The 27,102-nt window shown below is 35.5% G+C and overlaps 1 protein-coding gene across 5 annotated transcripts in view; it reads left to right on the top strand.

Moving 5' to 3' along the window:
• Positions 1-27,102, top strand: part of QKI (QKI, KH domain containing RNA binding) — a 139,178-nt gene that overhangs the window by 86,210 nt on the left and 25,866 nt on the right. For all 5 annotated transcript variants that reach the window (XR_014295146.1, XM_082634043.1, XM_082634042.1 and 2 more), the window contains exon 4: positions 14,079-14,222. Coding sequence is in view for 4 of the 5 variants with exons in the window: in XM_082634043.1 (XP_082490169.1) it covers positions 14,079-14,222 (144 nt within the window). In the remaining variant the exon portion in view is untranslated. The remainder of the gene's footprint in view (positions 1-14,078; positions 14,223-27,102) is intronic.

The raw sequence follows: 27,102 nt of genomic DNA, 5'->3' as shown, positions 1-27,102 counted from the left end.
AGTGGGGGAAAAAAGGTAAGAGACAATTCTAAAAACTACCCTCTTTTAGCTTGACTACCAGCTATTAGATGCAAGTGTTTGAAATGGTACTCTTGGTTGTGTTCATACTTACTTGTATTTAGACTCTGTTGAAACCCATTCAAGTCATGCTAACAACATCACTGAAGAGTAATCTTGATGTTTTCAATTTATTAACATCTTTGACATGTCAGAGTCTTACTCTGGATTGGTTATATTTCAGAAGTACCCACAGGAAGTGAAAGTATTTGGTATCTTTAAAAGGAAGATTGCATTACATAACATACTGTTCTGCATTAATTAACCATATGACTTTTATGCTTATGTCTCGCTAATAGAATTATACTGAAGGGGTATAAGAAAGATATCACTTCTTATATCTTGGTAGCCAAATTTTAGTAAAAGAAGAAAAGTCTTGGATTTTTATAGGTTTTGGATGATAGGCAGTATGATATAGGAAAAACATGAAACCCTGGATTCACCTAGTTCTTCCAATTAAGTAAAGTTATCATTGCTTTTTATCCACTGAGAAGTATGGATATGTGAAATATGTATTAACACTTCCGAATATTAGGAGAAGAAAGAACTCTGCTCATAATACATTAACCATTTGGATAATTCAGAATTGAATTTTTGATCACCGTCAGACATTGTATCATCCAAATTACTATCCAAGAAGTGTAGAGGTATGCTATTCACAGTAATTATACCTACTACTGTCTGGCGGTGTATTAGAACTCTTTGTAGAGCTTTTTAAAATGTGGATGTTTCCGACACATCCCTCCTATAATTTCTGGGGTGTGTGGTGGGTCCCCATCTACATTTATTTTAGTTGAAATAGGATAATCTTAAGATATTTAAATATGCCAGATAATTTTAAATGTTACAGATATTTTAGATAAACACACAAAGACTGTTAACCATGGGTTTTATTTACTTTTATCATTCTAATCTTAATTCTAAAACTTCTCAAGGTTGATGGTCACTACCAAGAAAAGAATTATGACATTCCAGGTATTTGGGAGTGGGTACCTGTATTTTTTAATCCAGAGGAATTGTTGATTAATTCCTAATTTATTTTATTTTATTATTATTATAATTTTTTCTTTTCTTACCATGGCTTTAATTTTAAGGCTTTGTAATTGAGGAACTGTGACTTTCCTGATGGTTATTTATGTTAACATAATATCAGGAAGGAAGTCCCGCAGTGGATTTAAGGGAAATCCCTGTTAGCTGGAAAGCCATCTTTTAAGAAGACTTAGGAAAGGAGTAGGGGTAGTAGGGGTTACACAGCTTACACAGCAGAAGTACTAGGTACTGTGAAATAGTCACTGTCTTAAACACCCTTTCATTCATTTAATCCTTGCAACCCTGTAGCCTTTACAAATGAGGACATAGAGTTTCATGAGATATCGTACTAAGCCTTATCAGTCAGGCTTAGTATGCTGTTTTATAGCACAGTGAACTTTGATGTCTGTCACTCATCTCAAGTGTCAGTAGTTACTCTGTTATTACTTATTTTATGTTTGTCTTCCTCCCTAGTCTCTAAGCTCTTCAAGGGCTTTCATGTTTGTCCAGTTACCTGTCATAAACCTTGTTCACTAGGAAAGTATCTTCTGTATAGTAGAAAAAGTTAATAAATATTTATTGAAAAAATCAATGAATATATGAATGAGTTACTCAAGGTTATTACTGAGATAACTGAAATATGGTACTGAAATAAGGCTGGCATTCAAGTTTGTGTTCTTTCTTCACTATATTATGTACCTTGTTCACTTTTGGGGGGTGGGGAATATTTAATTCCAGATATTTCTGTGATGCTTACTATATACAAAACGTTTTGCCAGATAAGCTAGGGAAATGGTTTCTGACATATAAGGATTGTAGTTTAGCATGTGTTGAGTAAAGAAAATGCATAATGACGTTAAAAAAGCCTACTGTGGGGACTTCCCTGGTGGCACAGTGGTTAAGAATCCGCCTGCCAGTGCAGGGGACACAGGTTCGAGCCCTGGTCCGGGAAGATCCCACCGGAGCAGCTAAGCCCGTGCACCACAAGTACTGAGCCTGCGCTCTAGAGCCCGTGAGCCACAACTGCTGAGCCCGAGTGTCACAAATACTGAAGCCCGCACTGCTGGTGCCCGTGCTCCGCAACAAGAGAAGCCACCGCAATGAGAAGCGCGCACACTGCAGCGAAGAGCAGCCCCTGCTCGCCGCAACTAGAGAAAGCCCGCGCACAGCAGGGAAGACCCAACACAGCCAAAAAACAAACAAATAAATAAATAATTTTATTAAAAATAAAAAGCCTACTATGAATTTAACAATGCATTTTAAATGACTTTGTACTGTGTTTATTATGGTAGCATGCATATATGTTGAGAAACTAGTAGTATGTTTGTATATGACAGCATTTAGTTTATAGAATATATACATATAAAATAAGACAAATACACAGATAAATATTTGAGGGAAACTGATAAAAATATCATAAAAGAAGTGCAAGTCCGGATCTGCGTAGGGTGGAAGAACAGAAGAATATTAAGCTACTGGTTAGGTACCAAACTCTTACTTAGGCATTTTTAAATGCATTGTGAGTAATTCAAAAAAGAAAAAGAACCGTCTTGCTGTCTTTGAGGCTTATTATTCTATATCGGATGCAGAAGCCTATATTATAGTATTAAGTATATTATAAAGCCATAAAATTCTGTGGAAGGAAGCAAAGTGGGGGAGAGATGAATTCTCATAGAGGGGGTGACTTGGGAAAATATTACGGAAGAAGTAATATTTGAACTTTTCAATTTCATTAAATTTTTATAAATTCTTTTTACTACCCTTAGTCTGTTTTGTGTAGAGCTCGTGGAATAATTATGGTTTATTCCTCTTTCTGGGAAGCTGTGGTCATCCTCCTTTACATGTTGTTTCAATTCCAAACCCTATACAGAAGGCAGTCCGGTGCTTTGATCAGCTGAGTTCTTCAGTCTGAAACTTCAGAGATTACAGGTGGATCTTTATTAAGCTTCTGTATCCTAAAAATTATATTTTGAAATAATTTTAATACGTTTAATATATTTTTATTGACTAAGTTAATTTAAAAAATAGATTTCTTAAGCTAGTACTCTTTATCCCCAAAGTACTTGTACAATTTTTTTCTAAATTACAACTTCTAGTCATGTTATTTCATTTGCTATTGTTCAGTCTTCCTTTCCCCATATTCCTACTTATGTCATTTCCTGTAATCTTCTATTACTGTTTGATTTTAAATAGCAGCCTGTTCAAACCATGCTGACATCAATTATGAGATGGAAGCTACTCTTCTATGTGCTATACAAACATAACACATTTAAAACTTACCTCTGTTTTACAGATGAGGAGACCAAGGTTCAGATACTTTGCCCGAGATTAAACAGCTAGTAAGTGGCTAGTAAGTGCAATATCATAAATTCCTTAGAATATCATCAAATGGATGTTACAAATCATATTTAAAAATGGTATTCTAGGGCCTCCCTGGTGGCGCAGTGGTTAAGAATCCGCCTGCCAATGCAAGGGACGTGGGTTTGAGCCCTGGTCCAGGAAGATCCCACATACCACGGAGCAACTAAGCCTGTGTGCCACAACTACTGAGCCTGTGCTCTAGAGCCCGTGAGCCACAACTACTGAGCCTGTGTTCTAGATCCCGCAAGCCACAACTACTGAGCCTGTGCTCTAGATCCCACGAGCCACAACTACTGAAGCCCGTGCACCTAGAGCCTGCGCTCTGCAACAAGAGAAGCCACCGCAATGAGAAGCCTGTGCAATGGAACCAAGAGCAGCCCCCGCTCACTGCAACTAGAGAAAGCCCATGTGCAGCAACCAAGACCCAACAGCCAAAAATAAATAACATAAATAAATTTTTTTAAAAAAAGTATTCTAAAACAAATGATTGTTTTCTTTTGTTTTGGATATCTATAGATTTTACTTTCTGAATAAATTCCCTTAGGAAAAGGTTTGTGACAGTGAACTGCGTGCTGCCATTCACTTACTGTCTCCTTAAAGTTATCATGCCTAGACCTGGTAAGGACTTTTGCTCGAGGCAGCAAGTTGCCCTGTAGGTAGATCTGTCAAAATGTTCATCTTGTTTCTTGTTACAGTTTTGAGTGAAATAATTGTAATCTTTTTGGGGTTTTTGTTTTTAAAATATTTAACCTTTCTTGTCTTCTTAACATACTGTTAGTTGTAAAGTCTTTAAGACAGAAGTGTATAATCTGAAGTCAGTATAGCTGAGTGACATTGAGTAAGTCAGGTTTCTGCCCATTAGTTTGTCATTTTCAAATGAGAAATAGGTATTATAATAATATCTACCTCTAAGGTTTAAAAAGGATTAACTTTATGGATGTAAAATGCTGAGTACAAAGCCCTATATATGTTATTTTTTGTTAATAATAATATTAGCTGTGACTTCATTTTTGTATCTCATGCTGTGCTCTATCTAGTAAATATTGAATAGTTATGGGGCACTTATTGTGGTCAGTGCGAAGAGAGGGGATTTGAGTGATTCCAGACTTCTTGGAGCTTTTTAGATAGTAATATACATAAGGCTTAAGTCAAAAGAACAAATGATAGAATGGGAATCTAGGAAACATCCTGTCTGAGAGAACCTGGAGAAATTTTCATTAGGTGATTTCTGAAATTGGATTTTTGATGATTTGGGAAAGAAAACGGGCACGAGTAGAAATGGTAGTCCTTTTTATTTTTAATCTTCTTTCCTTAGTGTGCCGTCAACAAGTAAATATTTCCATTTAATATTTTAAAACATCACATTTTAAAACAAATGGTTGTTTTTCTATGCCTTTAATAATCTTTATGTCTGCTAGATGGGGGAATGAATAAGATCCAGTACAAGGTTTCATGTATGAATAGTGAAATGATTCTATTAATGCTATGTGGAAGCATTTCATGCTTCCATGGACAGTAACTACTTTTATATGAGTGATTGTTAGCAACAGAAACGCAGCCCAAAGTTGCCAGAAGGATTTCATTCCAGTTCTTCTTACTCTCTCTCTTTTTCTTTTTAAGCACTAGGCAGCCATTGATATTTAAACTTGCTGGGAAATGCAATTAGAAATCACTTGATCATTTTTGTCCTTTTATGGGAAACTGTTTGCATATATTTAGTTCAGTCTTTTCAGCCTTAACTTATCAAGATCATATTTAGCTTCCCAAATGGTCATGGGTACTATAAGTGGCTCTGCTCTAGTGAAAGTTTACTAATTTTGGTCATGATTGGGACAGACCAATATTATTTGGCCATAGTTTGGCCATAGCTGGTGATATATAAGTTTAGTTTCAAAATACAGTAATTACAATTAAATTAGTGGAATTAATATATGAAAATTGGAATGAGGGCCTAACATGATAGTTTTTCAATATTTGTAGGAGTTAGGTGTTTCTTATGAAGGAAGAATATTGAGAATAGTCCTTTTATTAACTTGGAAAATATTTGACATAAAACATTAAAAGGTCTTTGAATTTAGCAAATATTTCATTGTGCTAATAAGCATTTGTTGAATGCTTGCTGCCTATAAAGACATTCCTAGATGATGATTTCCACAAACTGAATGTAAAATTATTCTAATTTTTATATATTATTAGAAAATAACTTGCTCTGAAAACATGATGGTTGATGGACTCAAGTTCAAGTTGAAATTTTTTTTGAAGTCAACTTTATAACTAGAGTCAGTCAGTGAGCAATTTAATTATGTATAATCTCCTTTAAGAAATGGTCCTCCATGTATGTTTTTTAAACTAATTTAAGATTGTATGTACAACTGGGGATAATTATATGTTAGGCTTTATCACTTGGCTTAAGATGTATATATTCATAAGTATATTATTGGAACCTTGGTTTGCTTAAATATGTAACACTTTAGAATTCCTTTCTAGGCGGTTTTGGAGTATGAACTTTCACATTAAGAGCACAGTAGGGGAAGAAGTCTTGTGCTCATTTGCCTGACTACAAATGTATAATTAAAAGAGTCTGTCAGCAGGGGTTGGGGCAATCAGTGTGTTCTGATGCTTCATGTTATAATTACTTTGTTGTTCAAACAGATATTGTAATTAGAGCATAATTTTAAATTTCAGAGGTCAGTGACTCATCGAGGTTTTTTTGTTGTTGTTTTGGTTTTAATCAAAAACAAAGGTAGTTTCTCAAATTTTGAGAATTTTTTTACTTAATATTTGTATATCACTGTATACAGCAAATGAAATGGATGATTTTTTTAAGGTTTATTATTATTATTTTTTTGGCTGCATTGGGTTTTCGTTGCTGCACACGGGCTTTCTCTAGTTGGGGCGAGCGGGGGCTACTCTTCGTTGCGGTGCACGGGCTTCTCCTTGCGGTGGCTTCTTGTTGCAGAGCATGGGGCTCTAGGCGCGTGGGCTTCAGTAGTTGTGGTGCACGGGCTTAGTTGTTCCGCGACATGTGGGATCTTCCCAGACCAGGGCTCGAACCTGCGTCCCCTGCATTGGCAGGCTGATTCTTAACCACTGCGCCACCAGCGAAGTCCCCTGAAATGGATGATGTTTTATTGAAAAGTAATGGTTAGAACTTATTTCAGGACAGTGATTTTAATTAGCCCTAATTTAGGAATGTGTTCGATATATGTATGCATTGTGTATTAAGACATGATTTTCATTTTCCCCTATTGAAAATTTTAGTGAGTGGAGGAATTGTGTGTTAAGTGGCCACAGGTTTATTATTTTTGTATATTTGTGTCATTGAAATTTGATAGGCATTTCTCTCATCTAGGAAAAAAGTGTATTTGTAGGTGTGAGAAATCTGTTTTACCAGGTACTTCTCTGCCAGTTGTCGATACTGTTCTTCATGTGACTTAATCAGGAATTCATTGACAGAGAAAGAGAACATGATGTGGAATTAGGGGAAAAAAACACTAAATAAATTTACCAGATAATCTGTTTCTTTATCTGCATCCAAATTCCCTACCAGCTCTAAAATTCTGTGAGAACAAGATGTGCTTAAAATTCCACTTAAAAAAATGTTCAAAGGTAAAATGGTAAAGTAGAAAAAATTCTAGAGAGTCAAGACTTCAGTGTTCTGTTTCTGGCTCTTTCACTAATTTATGATGCTATTTTAAGGCAATTTACTTAATTTTAGGGCTCTCATGTAGGTGATGTCATGTTTTAGGAATTGGTTGTTGAGAGTTGCAGGCTCTAATGTTCTCCCTGGTAGAACACTTCCTGTCTGCATGACTTGGGCAAACCTTATGGGCCTTAACCTCCTCATTAACATGTTAGTGAGAATAATAGGACGTCAGTCTTATGGCTGTTAGGATGACTGAGTGAGGTGATGTGTTTATATTGCTTAGTGTGGTACTCGACAAACAGTATTTAATGAAAGCTTGGGTAGTATCAGCATCGTTTTCATTTCTGAATTTCTTTATCATCACGTGAGAGACTAAGAGCTACTTGACATTTATTTCTCTATAGTACATTTGCCAAGAATATAGACCATAATAAAGTATTATTGGTAAATGTGTCTATCTGTTTCATAATCAGTTATGAATGGTATTATAGAGCTGTTTTATATGCTACTAAACTTTAATTTATTATATAAATAAAGATACATTCCATTTCCTTGAATGCTGTCTTGTCATTTCAGACTCTCTTAAATAAAAAAAAACCCAAATCATCAGTTTTGAGCTTTGAACTTTTTTTAAACACAGGAATTGTTTATGAATAACTTGTCTTTGCTCTCATTTTGCTTTGTTATATTAAGATACAGCTTTAGTCTTGCAGTTTTAAAAAGACTGACCCTTATTTACTCCGTTCTTCTGATATATTGAAACAAGGTAATATTGAGCTGATAGAATAAAGGAACAGCACTGTCTTTTGTGGGCTATGAAAATCAGCGCTCGTGAGCATTATGCTGGAGAATCTGAGTGAGTTGACTAGAAGAGAAGTAAGAGAACAAGAGTAAAAGATAAGGGGTAAAGATTTTCAAATGTAACTGGCAACTTAAAAAGGAGGTCAAAAAGAAGCAGGCCCAGAAACAAAGATAAATGATCAAGGGAGACTGTCTGGAGGCTTATATAGGCAGACACAGTAATAATGAATGCAGGAGAGCATTGTGGGGAAGCAGTGTGGTGTTTGGTTTCAGTGATGCTCCCCGGTAATAAAAGCGCAGTCGTTCAACTCAGTAAATCTAATAGCTAAAGACAGTGCACAGATAGCTATCAGCTATAGTATGACACACTTAGAGCAAAGGATAAATAAAAGTAAATATTAAAGAAAGCTTTCTGGACGTAAGTGATAAATTGCATAAAGTTGTGGGTATCAGGATCCATGTTTGTGAATAGGCCAATTTATTGACAGTGTGGAGTGAATGTAAGCGAGAAATGGCACCTGAAGTTAGTGTGGATTGAAATGAATGGGTGAATGTACAGCAGCCTCTCTGTCAAGGCAAAAGAAAGCTGATAACTGCATTTCAGACTTTCTTCAAAACCAATTGGTCTTTGTCCTCAAGTATTAAAAATTCACACTGACTCAGAAAATTCATTCAGGGGCAATAATAGCTGAGACATAATTGGGGACTAGTTTGCAGAAGGGAGGTAATGAGCTGAACATGGTGAGTTGAGAGTGCTTTAGAGACAGTGACACACACATGTCAAGTTGGCAGTTGAATTTGGAGGTCTAGAAATAAGGACTGTGCTGGAAATGTAAATTTGCAAATAAGTGGATACAAAAAACCCATATTATTATATATTGCTGAAGATTTGGTGGCACATTATATGAAATGCTTTTGGTGACTGTAAAACAGAAATTAAAATAATTTGTAATGAGCTGTTTTTCCCACGTCGGTTTCTCAGCTGTTTATTCCTGAAATACTGTTTGAAATGTGACAGTAAAAAGAAATTAATGCCTCAACCACAGTTTCTAGGAGATAGACCATATTTGGTGTATCTCCATTTTGCCCTCAGTCCTCTCTGCTTCATTTCATCCTTTCCTTTGTCCCAAATTATTTATTAAAGTGAGAAATTTGGGGAGTAGATTCTTACTGCAGGTATTCTGGGATATAGAAGTAGACACCCTGTAATCTTACTCTACCTCTTGTTTGTTTATAGCTGAAAGAGAACCTTTATGGATATGTTTTATTGACTTCTGTAGTGTTTGCCAATTCCAGATTGCCTTTATTATCTGTTTAAGAAACAGAAAGAAAATACAGGGAGAACTTACATTTGTAGTGAATAATTACTAGGCTCAAACTCGCTGTTAAAGGCGTTAACTCTTCCTGAGTTAGAATGCACCACAGTTGTATGAAAGTGGCTTCTGAGTGGAATGATCTTAAAACCTTTTTTAAAATGAAGTTTAATATGCTCATAGATTAAAAATATGTACTTCTGCAGAGCCTGATGTAGAAAACATCCTCTTCTCTGCTAACAGCCAGCACCACCCACAGTCACTTCTTACTCTTGAAGACATTCTTTAGGTATTTATTCTCTATTGCTGCATTTTGTGCTTACCTTGCTACTAGTTGACTTTTTTAGTTTTCATCTCACTCTTTCATTGTGTGAGAACTCATTGGGCCCTTTCCACTTGGAAGCTCTTATCATTCAGTTTTGTTTTAAAGTATGTAATACGTTGATGATTTTTCTCCCGTCTGCTTCCTTTTTCTTGGTGAGACATCAGTAATTCAGTTTTTGGACCTCTTGGACTAGTTCTCTAATTTTTATACTCTTTCTCCGCCGTTTTCCGTCTCTGTCTTTGCTGCTACTTGGAGGGAGAATTCAGTTTTTATCTTCAAACCCCTCTATCACGTTTTTTGTTTTTACTGTCATATTTAAGTTTCAAGAGTTCCTTTTTATGTTTTGAATTCTTTTCATAGCATTTTTTACTTGTTTCAGAGATGCAGTATCTTCTCTTAACTGAGTCTTTTTGAGTTTTTCTTCTCACTGCCCAGTGATTGCTTTCTTCAGGTGGTTTCCTGTTGTTGGGTTGGCCAGACTTTCCAGAGAAAGGTCTTCCAGTTTCTTGCCCCCGGTGTGTGGGCTGGCTGTCCTCATTCTGGGTGTGGAGTGGGGGAAAAGACTGGATACCTCAGCCTTCACTGCATAAATGATCCTGTCAGCTGCCCATCAAAACCCAGTTCTAGAAAGTGGAACTCTTTAGGAATACATTTCTAGTCTTTTGCTAGAAATTAGGGGGTGCTAGATAGCCAGCTATTTAAGGATAGGGGATGCGGAGATTGAGCTGTTCCTTCAGTTTTCCAGTCTTAGCCCCACCCTTACCCCCGACTGTTACTGCTGCCAATTCCCTAAGCCTTCATGGAGGCTCTGAGTATAAGTTGGTTTCTTCTTGCCTGGGTTAGCTAAGTCCCCGACTACTTAGCCATCTGCTTTCTAGTTTCCAAATTGTTTCCTTTCCCATTTTCTTCTTCCTTATGATTTTGTGCATTTTAAACTGTACAGTGTTTTAGAAGAATTTTAGGAAGGAGTGAAAGTACATGACTACATTAGTTTCACCTTTTTTGTCTATAAGTGTTTTCGAAACCATAAGCAAAACTATTTGTTTTGAAGCAAACATTAGGGTAGGTATAATTTTTTTTTATTTTTGTATTTTTAACAGGCACCTAAGTTGATGAATTTATTAAGAGTATCATTTACCAAGGTGTTGTACAACTCAAAAATTTATTCCTCCGATAAAGCACAATTCAAATTATACTGCAGCTTTATTCTTTGTTCCTGTCATGCAAATAATATCCGTTCCTTTTTAAATCCTCTGACTTTTGTCTTCCCCATGTATAAAAATTTCTGTGGCAAGTCACGTAGGATTTTAATTTTCATTCTTAGGCCTTTCTAAAATATTTTGGATTATAAATGTTCCTCAGTTGTCCTTGTATTAGTATCTGTATGCATTAATAATGTCACAAACACATGCTTTTTAGTGTCTTTGTCTACTAATTATAACATCTGTGTCAGTTCTAGGTTGGTTTCGATTGATTTTTCTTATGTTTCATTTTTCTTCTCCTTTGCCTGTTAATTTTTTTTTAAGATTTTTTTTTTTGATGACCATTTTTAAAGTCTTATTGAATGATTTCAGTATTGCTTCTGTTTTATGTTTTGGTTTATTGGCCCCGAGGCATGTGGGATCTTAGCTCCCCAACCAGGGATTGAACCTGCACCCCCGGCATTGGAAGGCAGAGTCTTAACCACTGAACCGCCAGGGAAGTCCCTGCCTGTTAATTTCTGATTAGATGCCAGATAGTGTGAATTTTACCTTGTTGGGGGGACATATTCCTGTAGTTATTCTTGGGCTTTGTTCTGGGACACAGTTAAATTGGAAACAGTTTGATCCTTTTAGATCTTGCTTTTAAGATTTATTTAGGCAGTATTTGGAACAGTGTTCAGACTACTGCCTAATTATTTTTCCACTACTGAGGCAAGACCTCTGTGCACTTTACCCAGTGTCTGTATATCATGAAGTCTTTCCCGTCTGGCTCTGTGTGAGAACCGCACTTTTACCTTGAATCCTTTGGCTAGTTCTTTCTCTGGCCTCTGGTATTTCTTCCCACATATGCGCTGATCAGTGTTCAGTTGAATACTTGAGTCAACTTTGTGCAGATCTCCAGAGTTCTCTTTCTGTGCAGCTCTTTCCAGTATTCTTTCTGGTGAGCTCTAGCTGCTTTGGTCTCCCAAGACGCTAAGCTTAGTCGTCTCAACTCAGAGAGGCAGCCTGGCACCGTTCCCAGGGCTGCAGCCTAGAGATTCCCAAGCCAGGGAGCTGGGACAGTAATGGGTCTTACTTCATTGATTTCCCATCTCTCAGCCTCACTGTCCTACTGCCTGAGGTCCAGAGGCTTGAGGACTGATGTTTCTTTTGTTTTGCCTGGTTTTTTTTTTGGTTGTTTCAGGCAAGAGAGTCTTGTTCGTGTTACTTTATCTTGGCCTGAAGCAGACGTCCCTTATTTGTACAGATGTAGAGACACTTATAGGTTCATTAAAATATAAACACACACACACACGGAACTTTATTAAATTTATCTATGAAAAATTGATAAAATACAAATTTTAGTGAGAAAATATCGTCAACAGTTTTCAACATAAAAATTAAACTCTGGATTTTAAAATTGGTTTTTATTGCCACAGTAGAGGGTATATCTACACATTTTATATTTGGCACACAGGTAACCCTGACTGACGTTCCCAGTTTCTCGACTTTTCGACTCCTCGGGTCTGTCAGTTTTTCATGGTGTCCCCTAGGTGAAAATAAATACTTCATAGTTTTTCTTCTTATTATTAAATAGTTACTTCCAAACAACTTAGTTTATCAAAACAACTTAAACTGAAAAAATTTTTATTTTATTTATAAATAGCCACATTATTTATTAATGGGATTTGTTTTTCTCTTGGGCACTGTTCACATTCTCAAACCTGAGAATCAGATTGGACACTACCACCCTGTTTTCCTGTTCCACATTGAGTTTTGCATGGACTTGCCTTTATATTACAGCAACCACTGAAAACCTAGCATCGCAAAGATAAGACATCATCACAAGGAATATAGCGTGATCTAATATTGATAAAGTCCAGTATTTTGAGCTAGAAGTTTGCATGGTATCTGACAGACATCAACTATTGCTGTTTCCCTTGAAATTTCAAGTACCCCGTGGTACCCCTGTGAGCATACTGTGGTATCTCTGAGTTTACTCCTCGGGAACACATAGATGGCCTACCATAGGTTGGTGTGCTTTGTTTTGTTTCTCATTTCCCCTCACAACATTTGTGTGCATTTTCATACTAATGATATTAACAGAAAATAGAGGCAGAAGCATATACTTTAAGTACTTATTTCTATCCCTATTGGCTGAGTTCCATAGATTTTTTCCTAGCATGGCCTCTGCAAACATATGAGTTGTAGTAGAAAGCTGTTTTTTTATACCAGTTTTATTTTCTTTGATTGGAATCTCACAGTTCAGTAAATAGTAATCTTTAAAGATGAAAGTTCAACAACAGGTATTGTTTATAGTTTATGTATGGTACCGGCACTGAGCCATATGCATTTATTTATACCATTCTTATATTTATTTATAAATTTATATTGTTTTTAATTTTTAAAGAATTCATATTTATGAAATATTTATAAATATATTTGTATATTCTCTCTAAAGCTTAAAGCAAGACATGGTTCTGAAATTATTATATCTTAGGTGAAAGGGAAGTATGGCCAACTCTACTTCTAAACCTCCCTATAGCGTGGCAGTGTTTTCAGCCTGGGGCTCACTAAGTCATTTGAAGATACCAAGGAAATGAAACGTAGATGTTCTCTACTAAAACTAGTATTTAAGATGGTATGGTTAAAGAGTAACTGTACAGTTCACTGTTTTCAAAGTAAGGTCTGATAGAAATACAGTTAAGACTATTCTCACATTTATTCCTTGTGATTATTTTTATAGTGAAATGATTCTATAATTACTACTTGAAATGCTTAAAACAAATGGCATTTGTCTTATACAGTAGTGTCTGTTGGCAAAATACTTTTCCTAATCTTGAATTCAGCCAATGTTATTAAAAGTAGTTGTAATGATATGGAAAAATCGGTGAATTTTAGAATGAAAATATTGGTTCAGTTCCTAAATTGGCAAGGTGTTCATCAGTTGACCTTGGCAAGTGACTTGCTTAAATTAACCTCGATGACCTTGTATTTACTCATAAGTAAAATATAAGAATGATAACACGCTTTTCATGATAACCTGGGGATGACACTATACATAAGTTTCTTAGTACATAAGAGCACTGCAGGGGTTGTGATTGCCTTGTTCACTCTTATACTCTTAGTATCTGGCTCCATGCTTTTGGTACATAGTAGGTGCTCAACAAATATTTGTTGAATTAGCTATCAATACCCAGTAGTCGCACACTCAGGCTTTTTGCCAAGAGAAGAATTTAAAAGGTTTATAATGTCATAGCAAAACAATGTAAGCATAGCTTAATAATTGCAACAGGTTATTATGAAAGATGTGCTGTCTCTTTGAAAAGAAAAATTTGTAATAGTATGCTTTGTAAATTTTTTAGGAGGAGCAAAATCGAGGCAAGCCTAATTGGGAGCATCTCAATGAAGATTTACATGTACTGATCACTGTGGAAGATGCTCAAAACAGAGCAGAGATCAAACTGAAGAGAGCCGTTGAGGAGGTGAAGAAATTACTGGTACCTGCAGTAAGTAATAATTTCCAAATCATTTACTATAGAATAATAGACAAACATAGACGTTGCTCCAATCCTTAAATGGGAAAATCTGTTCCCTGTTTATTTTTTGTGAAGGGAATGTTGTGAGGGGAGCAAACTCAATTAGTGGCCTGTTTTTTCAAAAGTATTATTACCTTTGCATCACTCTATTATAGGGTAAGAATGTAGTTGCATCCTCAGTAAGTAGGGTGATGAAAGCTTTCTCTCTTTTTTTGGATCAGCTTCTCATTGCAAGCAAGTAATGGGTGTACAGAAGTCTGTACAAATTAATACTTATGTTGGGTGAGCTGTGTTAGTGGGAGCACATTATTTGAGTTGTCTGTGGGTTCCACGTACTCTCCTGGCGTATATCCTTGTTTACCACAGAAAGGTTAATGTTTCATAGTGAAATTTTCCCATAATATGGTAAGATTTTCTTTTAGAAAAATAAGAGCTAACTTTTACTAATGTACCAAGCACCATTCTGAGCACTTTTCACACTTTTAACTCACTTAGTATTTCTAAGATAATAAAAACTATTGAAGTTCATTCTTAGGGATTGTAGATAAGACACCAAAAGGAATTTTGGAGGGTGACCTAAGAAAAGACCCCAAGGAGAGGAGTCACTGAGGCTGGAGAAAAACCAGGAGTGTGGAGTCCTGGAAGCCAAGAGAAGTTTGTTGCTGAAGATTGTTAAGATAAGAATGGGGAGTTAACCATTGGATTTAGCAAGTAGTAGTCATTGGTAACCTTGCCAAACAGATTTTTGGATGGTGGATTTAAAAGCCTGATTAGCTCAAGTTTAAGAAAGAATGGGACAACAGAAAAAGGAGTTGAAATTTTTTCCCCTAAGATTTCATTATTTATGTAAATGATCCTTTCAGTACTCTTGGCCTCTCAGTTCTTTTATTGCTTCATCTTCAGTGATCTTATCCTCCACTCCATATAAAGTGCATTTTAAATTTTAGTACTTTACTCATATTAAAATTTCTAAGTTGCCTTCCAGAAAATTTGTACCAATTTGTAGTCCTGCCAGTGTTATCTGAAAATACCTGTTTCTCAACACAGTCCCAAACCCTGGGTGTTACTAAAGTTTTTAATCTTTAATCACAAAAATGTGAATATAATAATTCTCATGGTTCTTAAAAATATTTATATTAGATGAGTTTTTACATTAGATTTTTGTAACAAAAATTCTAAATATCACATTTTGAACAGGTACACAATCCCTAGTTTCATATTGTTTCTGTGGGGAATATGATTCAGTTTACATATCATTTACAGAATGAATTTATAGCTAAAGTATGGGATTACCTTTGTATTATTTCAGTATAAATGTTTCTTACCTACCCATGTAGAATAAGTTCTTTTTTGGAAAAAGGTAGAAAGAGAGTTGTGTGTAGTTTAATGTTTTTGTGCCTATTATGTTTAATGGTATATAGCGAAAGATCTAATCCTGGCTTAAGGGACCTGGGGGTATGGAGGGGAGAGTTGGTAGACTTTGTGCTTGATTTAAAATTTTATAATTAAATGTAATAAATATTCCATCTTGTGTTTCACATCTGGAGATAAGGCTAATAAATCTCGGTAAAGGTGGTACCTGTGCTCCTTGTGACATAATTCTAATTTTTCTAATAATTTTGATGATTTGAATGTGTCTCCATCAGTTTACATAACACCACACATAACTTAATGTTTAGAGTTCAAACTTTTTAAATTCAAATTGGGGTTTCAAAACAACCTTACAAAGTAAGTTCTTTTCCCCCCATTTTTCCAGCAAGCACAAGAACTCAGAGAAACCTTAGCATTTTCTAATTTCACTGCAAAAGTAATAGGGATTTTGAGATGATCACACTTCATTCATTTGTAGAGTTATAATGTTTTACCTAACGAACTTGTTTACCCCGGATAATACCATTTTTATTTCAGATGTTTCTTTGATTTCAGTAATCATTTATTTTAATCTCTTTTGTTTCTTAAATCACAGAATAAACCATGCATAACTAGAGAATAGTCATTTCTTTAGTTACATATAGTATAACTAGTCTGGCAAGTCTAAATCTGTTACCATCAAGTATCTACTAAAAATATCCTTTTCATTGTAGGTACAGTTAATCAGTAGTTTAATCTCATTTCCATAAATCTGAACCATACCTCCTCACATTCTTGAGATCTTCAATATACTCTCATAAGTACAGGGAAACATTTTGTGAAAATCAAATCGTACTCACTGATAGAAAAGGACTATTGAGCAATGCCCTGATTTTGCTCATCTTTGGGGACTTAGATCATCCTTGGCAGAAACCAACTGCTGAGGTATTGATAAGTCTATCTCCAGAAGTATTTCTTGAAGACATACATTCTTGCCAACCCAGTTAAAATAACCTGTCTTTTCACTTTTAGTCTTAACCCATTCAGTTCATTCTCTCATAAGTTAGTACGAGTGATTTTTTTTTCTTTAAATAAATCATATAAAGATTATCAGTGACTTGCCACTTCACTCCTCTGGAAGTGGGGTAACAAGTGAGTTATCTGCTCTGAAATTCCTTATTGTATACTGAAGAAATGGCTCTTAATTGTAAACAAAGTATGAGTAGTTGTAAAAATTTTAAAGTCAGAGAAGGAAAACGTTTACAAAATAATTAATTTTAGGACTTTTGTTGGCTTCATATAAGTATAAAGTAAAATCTCACATGTATTATATGTATTGGTTCTCTCCAAGTTAGCTTATAAATGGGAGAAAGACTTTGGAAGTACTAGGATGCAGTATAAGGAAACGAGTGAAAAAACATTATTCCTCCTAAAAAGATTATGGGGAAATCCTCAAACTGGTAGAATTTTATTGAGTATATAGGTAGAACATTAAGCAAATGTTATATAGGAAGAAACAATCATGTCAAGATTTGATACAGTAATAGGCTTCTTATTTTAAATGAACCCTATAAGGAAATTGGTGTTACTTGGAATTATTAGGGATTTGTGATTCTGCATTTGTGATTTCTGGTTTTATGTAACTGCTTTGTTCTAAAAGTTAATTGGGTGGAAAAACTATAGCTTTTATGATTTTTATGGAGTTTTACAATATAGACTATTTCCTAATTTTAGCTAAATATTTAAGACAGAATATGTTGATCATTTTTGTTTGTTATTAGGCCGAATTCCAATATGCTGCTATATGCTTTTCTATAAATTTTTGTTTCTTTAATTAAACTTTTATGATGCAGTTACAATTTAATATAACTATGATAAATTATTTTGTAATTAGACAAATGGTATTTTTTAGTAGATTATTTAATTACTAATTTTATATATCTAAAGCTTAGGCTTTTAGACATGTGTGTTGAACTGGTTTATTATAATTAGAAAACTTTCTTCAGATGACATTTTAATGCTTGTCCTTATTCACATCATAATTCTCACACTTTTCCTGTGAGCCTTTCAAAATGAACTGGGCTGTTAAGTTTCTTGGCTGACCTTCTTACAATCTTTGCTTAGCATTTACCTAATGTGCTTACAAATATACAGAATTTGGGGAAATTATGACTTCTTACCTTTGTATATTCAAATCACTTTAACATAGATTTGATCCGTACAGAGAGCTTGTATATTAAATTAATTTACTCATTTGCCAATTCTGTCATCAGATGTTTTTGTGTCCTTTATTCTTGCTACACTGATACTGTAATATGCTATAAATTCCCATTTCTTTTGCCTTTTGTAACAGAGTATCTAAACCTGCTTTTAATTAATTTGGTCTTAATATCCTCATGTACTTATTAGGACAATTGATTAGTTATTGTGCAGGCCCTTGCTAACCATTTTAAGGACTTCAGCTTTTAGTCTAGAATGGGTGAAACCATTGGAGTGCTTAAGGAGAGGGGAATGAATGACATGATCTAATTAATATTCTATAAGGATTGCCGGCCTGCTCTGTTTAAAACAGAATAAAGAACACAAGGTGAAAGAAAGGAAGCTCTTGTAGGAGTCTGCAAATTATGGCCCATGGGCCAAATCCAGCCTCCCACCTGTGTTTGAATAGCCCATGAGCTAAGAATGGTTTTTACATATTTTAACGGCTGGGGAAAAAAATCAGAAGAATAATATTTGGAGAAGAAGAATACATCATGAAATGTGAATATTATATGAAATTCAAATTGCATTGTCTGACAAGTTTTATTGAAACACAGCCATGCTTATGCTTATTCATTTACGTGTTGTCTGTGGCTGCTTCTGTGCTCCAGTGGTGAGTTGAGTAACTGCCACAGAGACCATATGCCCAGAAAAGCCATTTACTGTCTGGCTCATTACACAAAAAGTTTGCCAATTCCTGGACCATTGCATTAATTCAGACAAGAGGTTATGATGGGTTGGGCCAGTGTAGCCATAGCGGTGAGTCATGGTCTGATTGTGAGCATTTTTAAAGTGAAACTGGCAGGTTTTGCTAATGGATTGTCTGTGGGATGTTAGAAAGCAGGGCATCAAGGATGACACCAGGATTTGTAGCTTAAACAACTGGAAGGATATAATGGCTGTTACCTTGACGAAGGATATGTTAGGAACAGATTTTGAAGAGATTACTTGGAACTCAGTTTTGGATCTAGTAAATTTGAGATGCCTGTTGGCTATCCAAGTGTAGCTATTCTAGTATTCTGTTCAGATTAACAAGTACTTATTCCAGGTTGGCTGTAGTTTAGAACACTAGGGGTACAGAAAATTATTTAAGGCAAGATCTTTAATATTTAGGCAATGACATTTCCCTCACTGTATTTCATGAGATACTTTTCATAGGTATTTGGGGTAAAGGAAGCCTTTAATATGCTAGTTAAGTACTGTGAACCTCTGGTAGAAACCATTTCCAAATTTAGTTAACCATCAAAAATTTTTTTCTGGGTGTGTATTCACATCTAGCGTTATAGAGATACCTGTTTGAGAAGTAATCTGGAAACTCATGATTTAAATACATATGAGCTGTCTTTTTCCTGATTTTTTTTTTTTTTTTTTTTTTTTGCGCGGTACGCGGGCCTCTCACTGTTGTGGCCTCTCCCGCTGTGGAGCGCAGGCTCCGGACGCGCAGGCTCAGCAGCCATGGCTCACGGGCCCAGCTCCTCCGCGGCATGTGGGATCTTCCTGGACCGGGGCACGAACCCGTGTCCCCTGCGTCGGCAGGCGGACTCTCAACCACTGCACCACCAGGGAAGCCCTGAGCTGTCTTTTTAATACTGAAGAATAGTCATTTGAAGACATGAAGGAAGAAGAGGTGCTTCTTGAGGAATTTTTTCCTTTTTTTTTTAGACATAAAATAAAAACTCATTAATTTGAAATGTACAGTTTGGCCCTTGACAACTGTATACACTTACAGCCACTTCCACAGTCAAGATTTTTATCATGCCAAAAAGTTTTCTCTTACCCCTTTGCTATCAATTAACTACCCCCCCCACACACCCCCAGGCAACTCCTGGGATTAGTTTTGCCTTTTTTTTCTATTATGATCTAAAAACTTTATTTTTCCCCCCAGCTTTATTGTTATAAGATTGACAAAAATTGTTTATATTTAGGATGTACAAGTGCTTTTTTTTAAGGTGTACAATGTGATGATTTGATATACATCTATATATTGTGAAATGATTATCACAATCAAGTTAATTAACACATTCATCATCCCACATAGTTACTGTTTTTTATTTGTATGATCTACTCCCTTAGTAAATTTCAAGTGTACAGTGTTATTAACTGTAACCACCATGCTGTACCTTTGACCCCCAGAACTTACTCATCTCATAACTGAGAGTTTGTACCCTTTTATGGACATCACCCCATTTCCCCTACCACCCCTCCCTTCCCCCAGCACCTGGCAACCACCATTCTACTCTCTGGTTTTATGCATTTACCTATTTTAGATCAGTTTGCCTTTTCTAGATTTCATTTTTTGTGCCTGTCTTTCACGTGGCGTGGCTTTCTTGAGGTTCCTCCATGCTGTGACATGTGTCAGTGGGTTGTTCCTTTTTATTGATAATTAGTATTCCATTTGAATACATAAGCCACAGTTTGTTTATCCTTTCACCTGTTGAAGTTTTAATTTTTATTTCTCTGAATACAAATGGTGTGGAGCATCTTTTCATGTGCTGCTTGAGAAATCATATATCTTCTTTGATGAAGTATCTTTAAATCTTTCTATCATTCTTTATTGGCTTTTCTTTTTTTTTTTTTTTACTATTAAAACAGTTCTTTATATATATTGGGAATAAATCCTTTGTTGGACAAATATTCTAAACCGTGGCTTGCCTTTGTCTCGTGGTTTTGTGCGAAGGCTTTTAATTACAAATCCCATTTAATTCATAAATATAGAACTTAGATTTTTTTTCTTTCTTTTTTTGTATTTTTCAAGGAATTTGTCTTTGTCATCTAAGTTAAACTTTTTATCATGAAGTTGATCATAATATTCCCTTTTTATCTTTTTAAGGTATATAGGATCTGTAGGAGTATCCTTGCTTTCATTCATTATGTTAGTAATTTGTGACTTCCTTTTTTTTTTGATCAATCCAGCTCTAGAGCTTTATTAATTTTAATCATCTTTTACTGCTACATACCAGTTTTTGGTTTTGTTGATTTTTCTCTATTTGTTCCTTTTCTGTTTCATTGATTTCTGCTTTTATATGTTCTTTCTACTTTATTAGGGTTTAACCTTATTTTCGCAGCTTCTTAAAGGTGGAAGATTAGTGACTTAAGACCTTTCTTTGATACTTCTGAGACCTTTTGTTTACACTAAAAATTTTCTCTCTGAATAATGCTTTACCTGCATCTCAAATATAATATTATACTGTATTTTTATTACCGTTCACTTCACATTATTTTCTAATTTTTTTCATGATTTCTTCTTTGACCTATGGGTTATTTCCAAATATTTGGGACTTTTAAATTTATCTTATTGTGACTGATTTCTAACTTAATTCTGTTCTTCTCAGAAAATGTTTTCTATAAGATTTCATTCTCTTCTCATCTAATTAGGACTTTTTTATATTGCATCATATTGTCTGTTTTGGTGAATATCCCTTTTACACTTAAAATCACATGTATTCTACAGTAGTTGGGTATGTGTTTTGTAAATGTCATTTAGATGAAGGTGGTTGAAAATGTTCAGGTCCTCTATCCTTATCCATTTTCCCCCTATTTTTCTTAATTACTAAAAGAGATGTGTAAAGATCTCCATTCATTCATTATAATAATATTTATGCATACTAGCGTGTTCTCCTTGAAGGCACTGAAATGGCAGACTAATTTGATGTGTGCACATGTGTACATATGTGTATGTATAGCTTACACAACCTATATGAACAGTTTGGCATCATTAAAAGATTTCACTCTTCATTTTATGTAATGGCAACTTTCCCCTTGTTTTAATTTTTAAGTCTTTGTCTCCCCCTCCCCCCCCCAAATGCCAATTATTTAATGCAACACATTTTCTAGAGCGATAGTAACAAGCAGTATGTAGGTGGCAATCAGTATTAAAGAAGATGTTATAGAGGTTTACAGGAAGATGTCACAGTGGACTGGGGAATTTAGGGGAGAAGATTTCACATAGGTGGGTTAGACTTAAGCTGGAACTTCAAGATACAAAGTTCCTAGAGACAGAGGGGATTAGTGTATATGCATTTTAGAGGTGGAGAGTTGTGCATTTCAAGTCATTAGAGTGGTAACAAATGCAGTAGGATTGCAAATCATGCATGGTCAGAGACTGTCACTTAAACTCAGAGCTTTTATTTCCTTATATGTAAAATTGGGTTATTGTTGCTTACTTGCCTTAGAAGGACTTTGTAAAGGTAAAAGTTATTATTTTAGTTATGTGAAAGTGCAAGACACATGTTCCCTCATTTCTCCTCTTTTTCTTTATGTTATATGGATTGATTACCTCAGCTACATCATTGGCCATGCCAGTTATAAGCTCATTCCTGGTCACAGGAGGCACCATGCCAAAAGAAAGTGATTCCGTCCCTAACTGCAAAAGGCGCCCTAATTGCTAGTCCATGATCTCACCAATATACCTTTTTGCTTACAGCGGCATAATAAATAAGAAAATTGTAAACCACTTAATGTTACTTAAAAAAGTAACGTGTATACAAGTCTCTCCGTCCCCCCACCCCCCTCACTCACTCACTGTGGGAGTCCATCTACCGTCTCCAGTATCAGGTGCCATCCCTCTTTCAATTATTTCTCATTCTGTTTTGTTGGAAAAGAATACTGTTTCATCATTAGCTAAGACATATGGATGTATATCCTATGATCTTTTCTAATCTTCTCTGAAGGGACATAAAAAACACTAGAACAGGGGCTTACCTGGTGGCGCAGTGGTTGAGAGTCCGCCTGCCGATGCAGGGGACACGGGTTCGTGCCCCGGTCCGGGAAGATCCCACATGCCGCGGAGCGGCTGGGCCCGTGAGCCATGGCCGCTGAGCCTGCGCATCCGGAGCCTGTGCTCCGCAGCGGGAGAGGCCACAGCAGTGAGAGGCCCGCGTACCGCAAAAAAAAAAAAACCCACTAGAACAGTGGAAGTCGGGCAATATTACTGATATGAAGGCTGGGAAAGTAGAAGTGAGGGATATATGCTCAAATGTCTTCTTTCTCACTATAATTTTTCCTTTCTTTCAATAAGAATGGGGGTAAAAGATTTCTGTTGGGGAGATGGAATACTAAACTGAAAAGATGAAATGAGTCACCATAGCCTGTATTAGAGAAATTAAGTGATTTCAGGCAGTTGAAGTTTACACTGTCTCATAATTTAAGACCAGCTTTGGTACACAAGATGACACTAGTCCCAGACAATTCATAAAGTGTTTGTTTCACTTTCTTACTTTATGGAGGGTATAAGCGTGTCTTTTTTTTTTTTTTTTTAGCCTCTTTAAGTTTGTTTATAGGTATTTGAGGAGTTGAACATGAGTTGGTTTTGAATATATAGCTGATCTCTTTATGAAAGCATTTATAAACATAGAGCTCAGTAATATTAACCTAAGTAATTGATCTAGTAGATTCTGAGGAATTTCCAGCTGAGGATTTTGAAATTTAAAGTTGTTGCCAGTTATTTCAGGAATATTATGAAATTTGAAAAAGATTATTAAAAAAAAGTAACTTAAATTCACTTTTTAAAAAAAACTATAGTTGTCAATGCCATCATTATTTGGGAGATTAGTGAAAAGTGAAGGGTCCTTCACAAAAAAATTTTTATTAAGTTATTAAGTTTGCTTTTCATGTTTCCCAGAGATTTGTTTCTTCTAGTGCTATCACCATTTGACTCATAGTTAACTGTGTATTAATTATCACCAGAAAATAAATGAAAAGAATTAAAGAGTAAGATAGGAAGAGAGGTAATGGCTCTGGAGATAGTGTAGTCTCATCTTGGAGTTCAAGTTTTAAACTGGATTGTTAATGAACTGATGGCCCTGCATTTAGTTCTTGACCAAGGGATCAGTAATTGAAATCTGTGGTATGATTTCCCTCCTTTTCATGTTATTGGGAAAGAAGGTAAGGTATTAAAAGATACATTAAAAGACGTCTAGCTGTAATGCACTTGCCCCTTGAAAGAGCTGTAATGTGAGAGAGCATCTCTCTCATGTAAAGAGGGTGTTGCCACCGTTTTCTGCCTTGCACAACTATTTTAATCTGAATCGGAGAACTGTCTAGGGACCCAGAGTACAGTAATTAGCAGTCTCTTCAGAGTGTCAGAGCAGAATTACCATTGTAATGGTTTAGCTGCAGGATAAAAGGATTGAATTTGGGTCTTCCTGTCTGCCAAACTAAATGAGTTGCCATGGGAATTTTTAAATGTGAGAGGCGTTTACGTAAAGCAATTTGGCGGGTTTGAATAAACTCATAAATTACAGGTTTGAAAGCAGCCAGTCCTTGCTTCCTCTCATATAGGCAGGACTGTATAGAAGGCTGATAGCTTCTTAAATTCTTCATGTGAATAAGCTGATCCATGCTTCCACGCAGATGATCCGATTACTATGGCTTGTCTTTTCACTAAATATAGTACAGTAAGCACATTTAAGAGAAGATATATTCTTCCAGGTCTCTGGAGGAAAAAAAGTGACAACTCTAGACATAAATTTGCCTTCCTAAATTAAGTGTATCTTCAAATAATGCTATTAAAGTGATTGTTCTGTTTTAATAAACATTAACCTAAGATTAACTTTAATTTTGCTTAGTGCACATAACAAATATATATCTTACACTTGTCATATTTGTCTCACAGAGGTGAACATTTAAAGCTTTTTGGAAAACAAGTAAGGTACTTATACTCGTAAACTGGATTATTCAGGTTGCATGTGAATACTTGGCAGAGAGAGCTTCGGCTTCCCCGTCTCTCAGAAGAACTGGGTTTTAGTGGAATGACTTATTAGTGAGAAAATGCTGCCGTAAATGCCTCCGGTGATGAACATCACTTATGCTTCCTCAAGATATCAGTAATAATAATAGTTCTTGCACTGGCGGTTTATATCCACCCTCCAGAAAAAACACTTAGTGAAATTTAAGTACTTAAAATTTTGAGACTGTAAAATAGTCTCACGCAATGAATAAGTTCTTTGGGGGGAAGTCTGTTAACATTTTCAAGTCACTAGATTAAAGTTTTGTAAGGAAAGTGAAAAATTGGTTGTTGCTAACCTTAGTAGCCTGTAAATGTAGATGAATCTTTCAAAAATGTTTCACAAGGAGGTGCAGGTATGTGGAATGATTGTTCAATTCCAATGAGAAAGTATAAAATAAATATTTTTAAAGTACAATAAATAAGTTTTTATGTATTAATCTTTACTACTTAAGGTATAATTATCAAAGTAGTAGTCTGATTCAAATTCTGTATTTCTAAGATTATTGTTGAACCTTAATAAATCAATAAAACTAGACCCAGTGACAGGGAAGACTTTGTAAAAATCACGTTTAAATTTAGAATACAAAGACCATCATAGAAGTCCAGAGCTCCTGGAATCAGAATGGCGTTAACATGTTATATGCTAAATGTAAGGTACTCTGATGGGAGTGGGTGTGTACTGCTTGATAAACATGATGAGAGAGAAAAGTATTTGCAGAAATTGAAATGTGCTGATTAATTTTTTCTTCCAGAGTGGGACTTTTTTTTTTTTTTTTTGCGGTATGCGGGCCTCTCACTGTTGTGGACTCTCCCATCGCGGAGCACAGGCTCCGGACGCGCAAGCTCAGTGGCCATGGCTCAGGGGCCCAGCCGCTTCGCGGCATGTGGGATCTTCCCGGACCGGGGCACGAACCCGTGTCCCATTCATCGGCAGGCGCCACCAGGGAAGCCCCAGAGTGGGACAATTTAATTCGATTTTACATCAGTTTCTTTGTATACCTCACCAGAATTGTAGCTGTGTCATTTATTCTGCATTAGGCCAGTCACAGGGGCATTGTTCCAACTAGAATTTTCACAAATAATTAAAAGCGCTGTATCTTTGGATAGATGGCAATCTATACAGACAGATTAAATTAAGAAAGTGTGACAAGTGTAGATTTTAAGACTTCAATCACTATCAAACCAAAATTTTGTGAATCACTGAGCAGCTCTATGAGCTCTCTTTACTACTTTTCAGCCATAATGTTGTCTGGAGGTGGGTCAGGCTTTTTAAAACGCTCAGAGAGGCTTTTCCCCACACTTGAAGCTTCAGTTTAATGAAGTTTCTTGGTGATAATAATAAAATATGTCTTATCTACAAGTTCGCATAAATAAAGGCTTTGAGAAACATCTTCCTTTTTGTTCGTATAAGGATTCATTGAGGGGTAGCTTTTCTAAATACAATATTTTGTGGGGGTCGGCAGTGTAGATGGCTTACAACTCGGAATGTGAGGTGTTGCAAACATAAAACAGGGGATCTGGGCTTAGAATAATAGGGCAACGTATATTTATTCCTGAAGAAATGTTTGCAGTTTATGTAGGAAGTCCTTCCATTTTAATCTTGTATTCCATGCATCCCTCAGAATCTGCATGTTGAATTTGTTATATAACATTTTATACTTGCTTGTACCTGTTTATTCTTAAATATTAGTGTTTCTATTCCATGATTAAATATACTGCTCACTGGCTGGGATAATGCAGTTTATTTTTTTCTCTATTTCCCTATTAAGTGTATGGTATTCTACACAGATCTCTAAAATTAATTGAAAATATAAATATTTTTATAAAGAATTCAAGTTATTTAATAGAAAAATAGGTGGGTGATTTCTCAGTGTGTGTCTTCTTCAGTTCAATTATTTTCATGCATCCCTTTAATTTGTTTGCATGCCCTTCTGATGGTTGGTAAGTAGCATCATGTTCCTTCTATATAGGTGAAACATTTGTAATCCATTCACTTTGTATTAATGTACTTTGAAATTGGATTGACAAAAAAGTTAAGAAAACCAAATGCCCCATATTTTATTTAACATGCTCTTATTTTTTGACCCTTATACTCAATTTTTCTTGACATTTCAAATGTTTTAGTGTTACATTTATAAGTAGAATTCAGATTAACTACAACTATGAGATTTTAGTAGTATATTAATGATTCAGATGAGCATTTTAGTATTAAGACTGTCTCAGGTAAACTTATTTGGTAGCTCATCTCATGGCTTGAATTTTCTTCTGTAGTTTTGATAGCTGAATTTTGAAAATTTAATTTCAAAAGTGATACTTATTAATAACAAGACTTCTCCTTTATGGGAAATACTCTGAAGCCTATATTGCAGGATTATATAAGTAGATGTGTTTTGTTTTTTATTCTCTTAACCTTTAATGCCTTTGTGGAGAAAAAATAATCTTTAATGTATAAATTAAATATAAATTGATTTGTTTTTAAAGTTATGCCATTAAACTGTCATGGCATCAGTATTT

The sequence above is a fragment of the Mesoplodon mirus genome (genome assembly GCF_964341445.2).
Source record: "Mesoplodon mirus genome assembly, chromosome: 10".
NCBI classification, from domain to species: domain Eukaryota; kingdom Metazoa; phylum Chordata; class Mammalia; order Artiodactyla; family Ziphiidae; genus Mesoplodon; species Mesoplodon mirus.
This window is presented reverse-complemented; position numbering and strand designations above follow the sequence as displayed.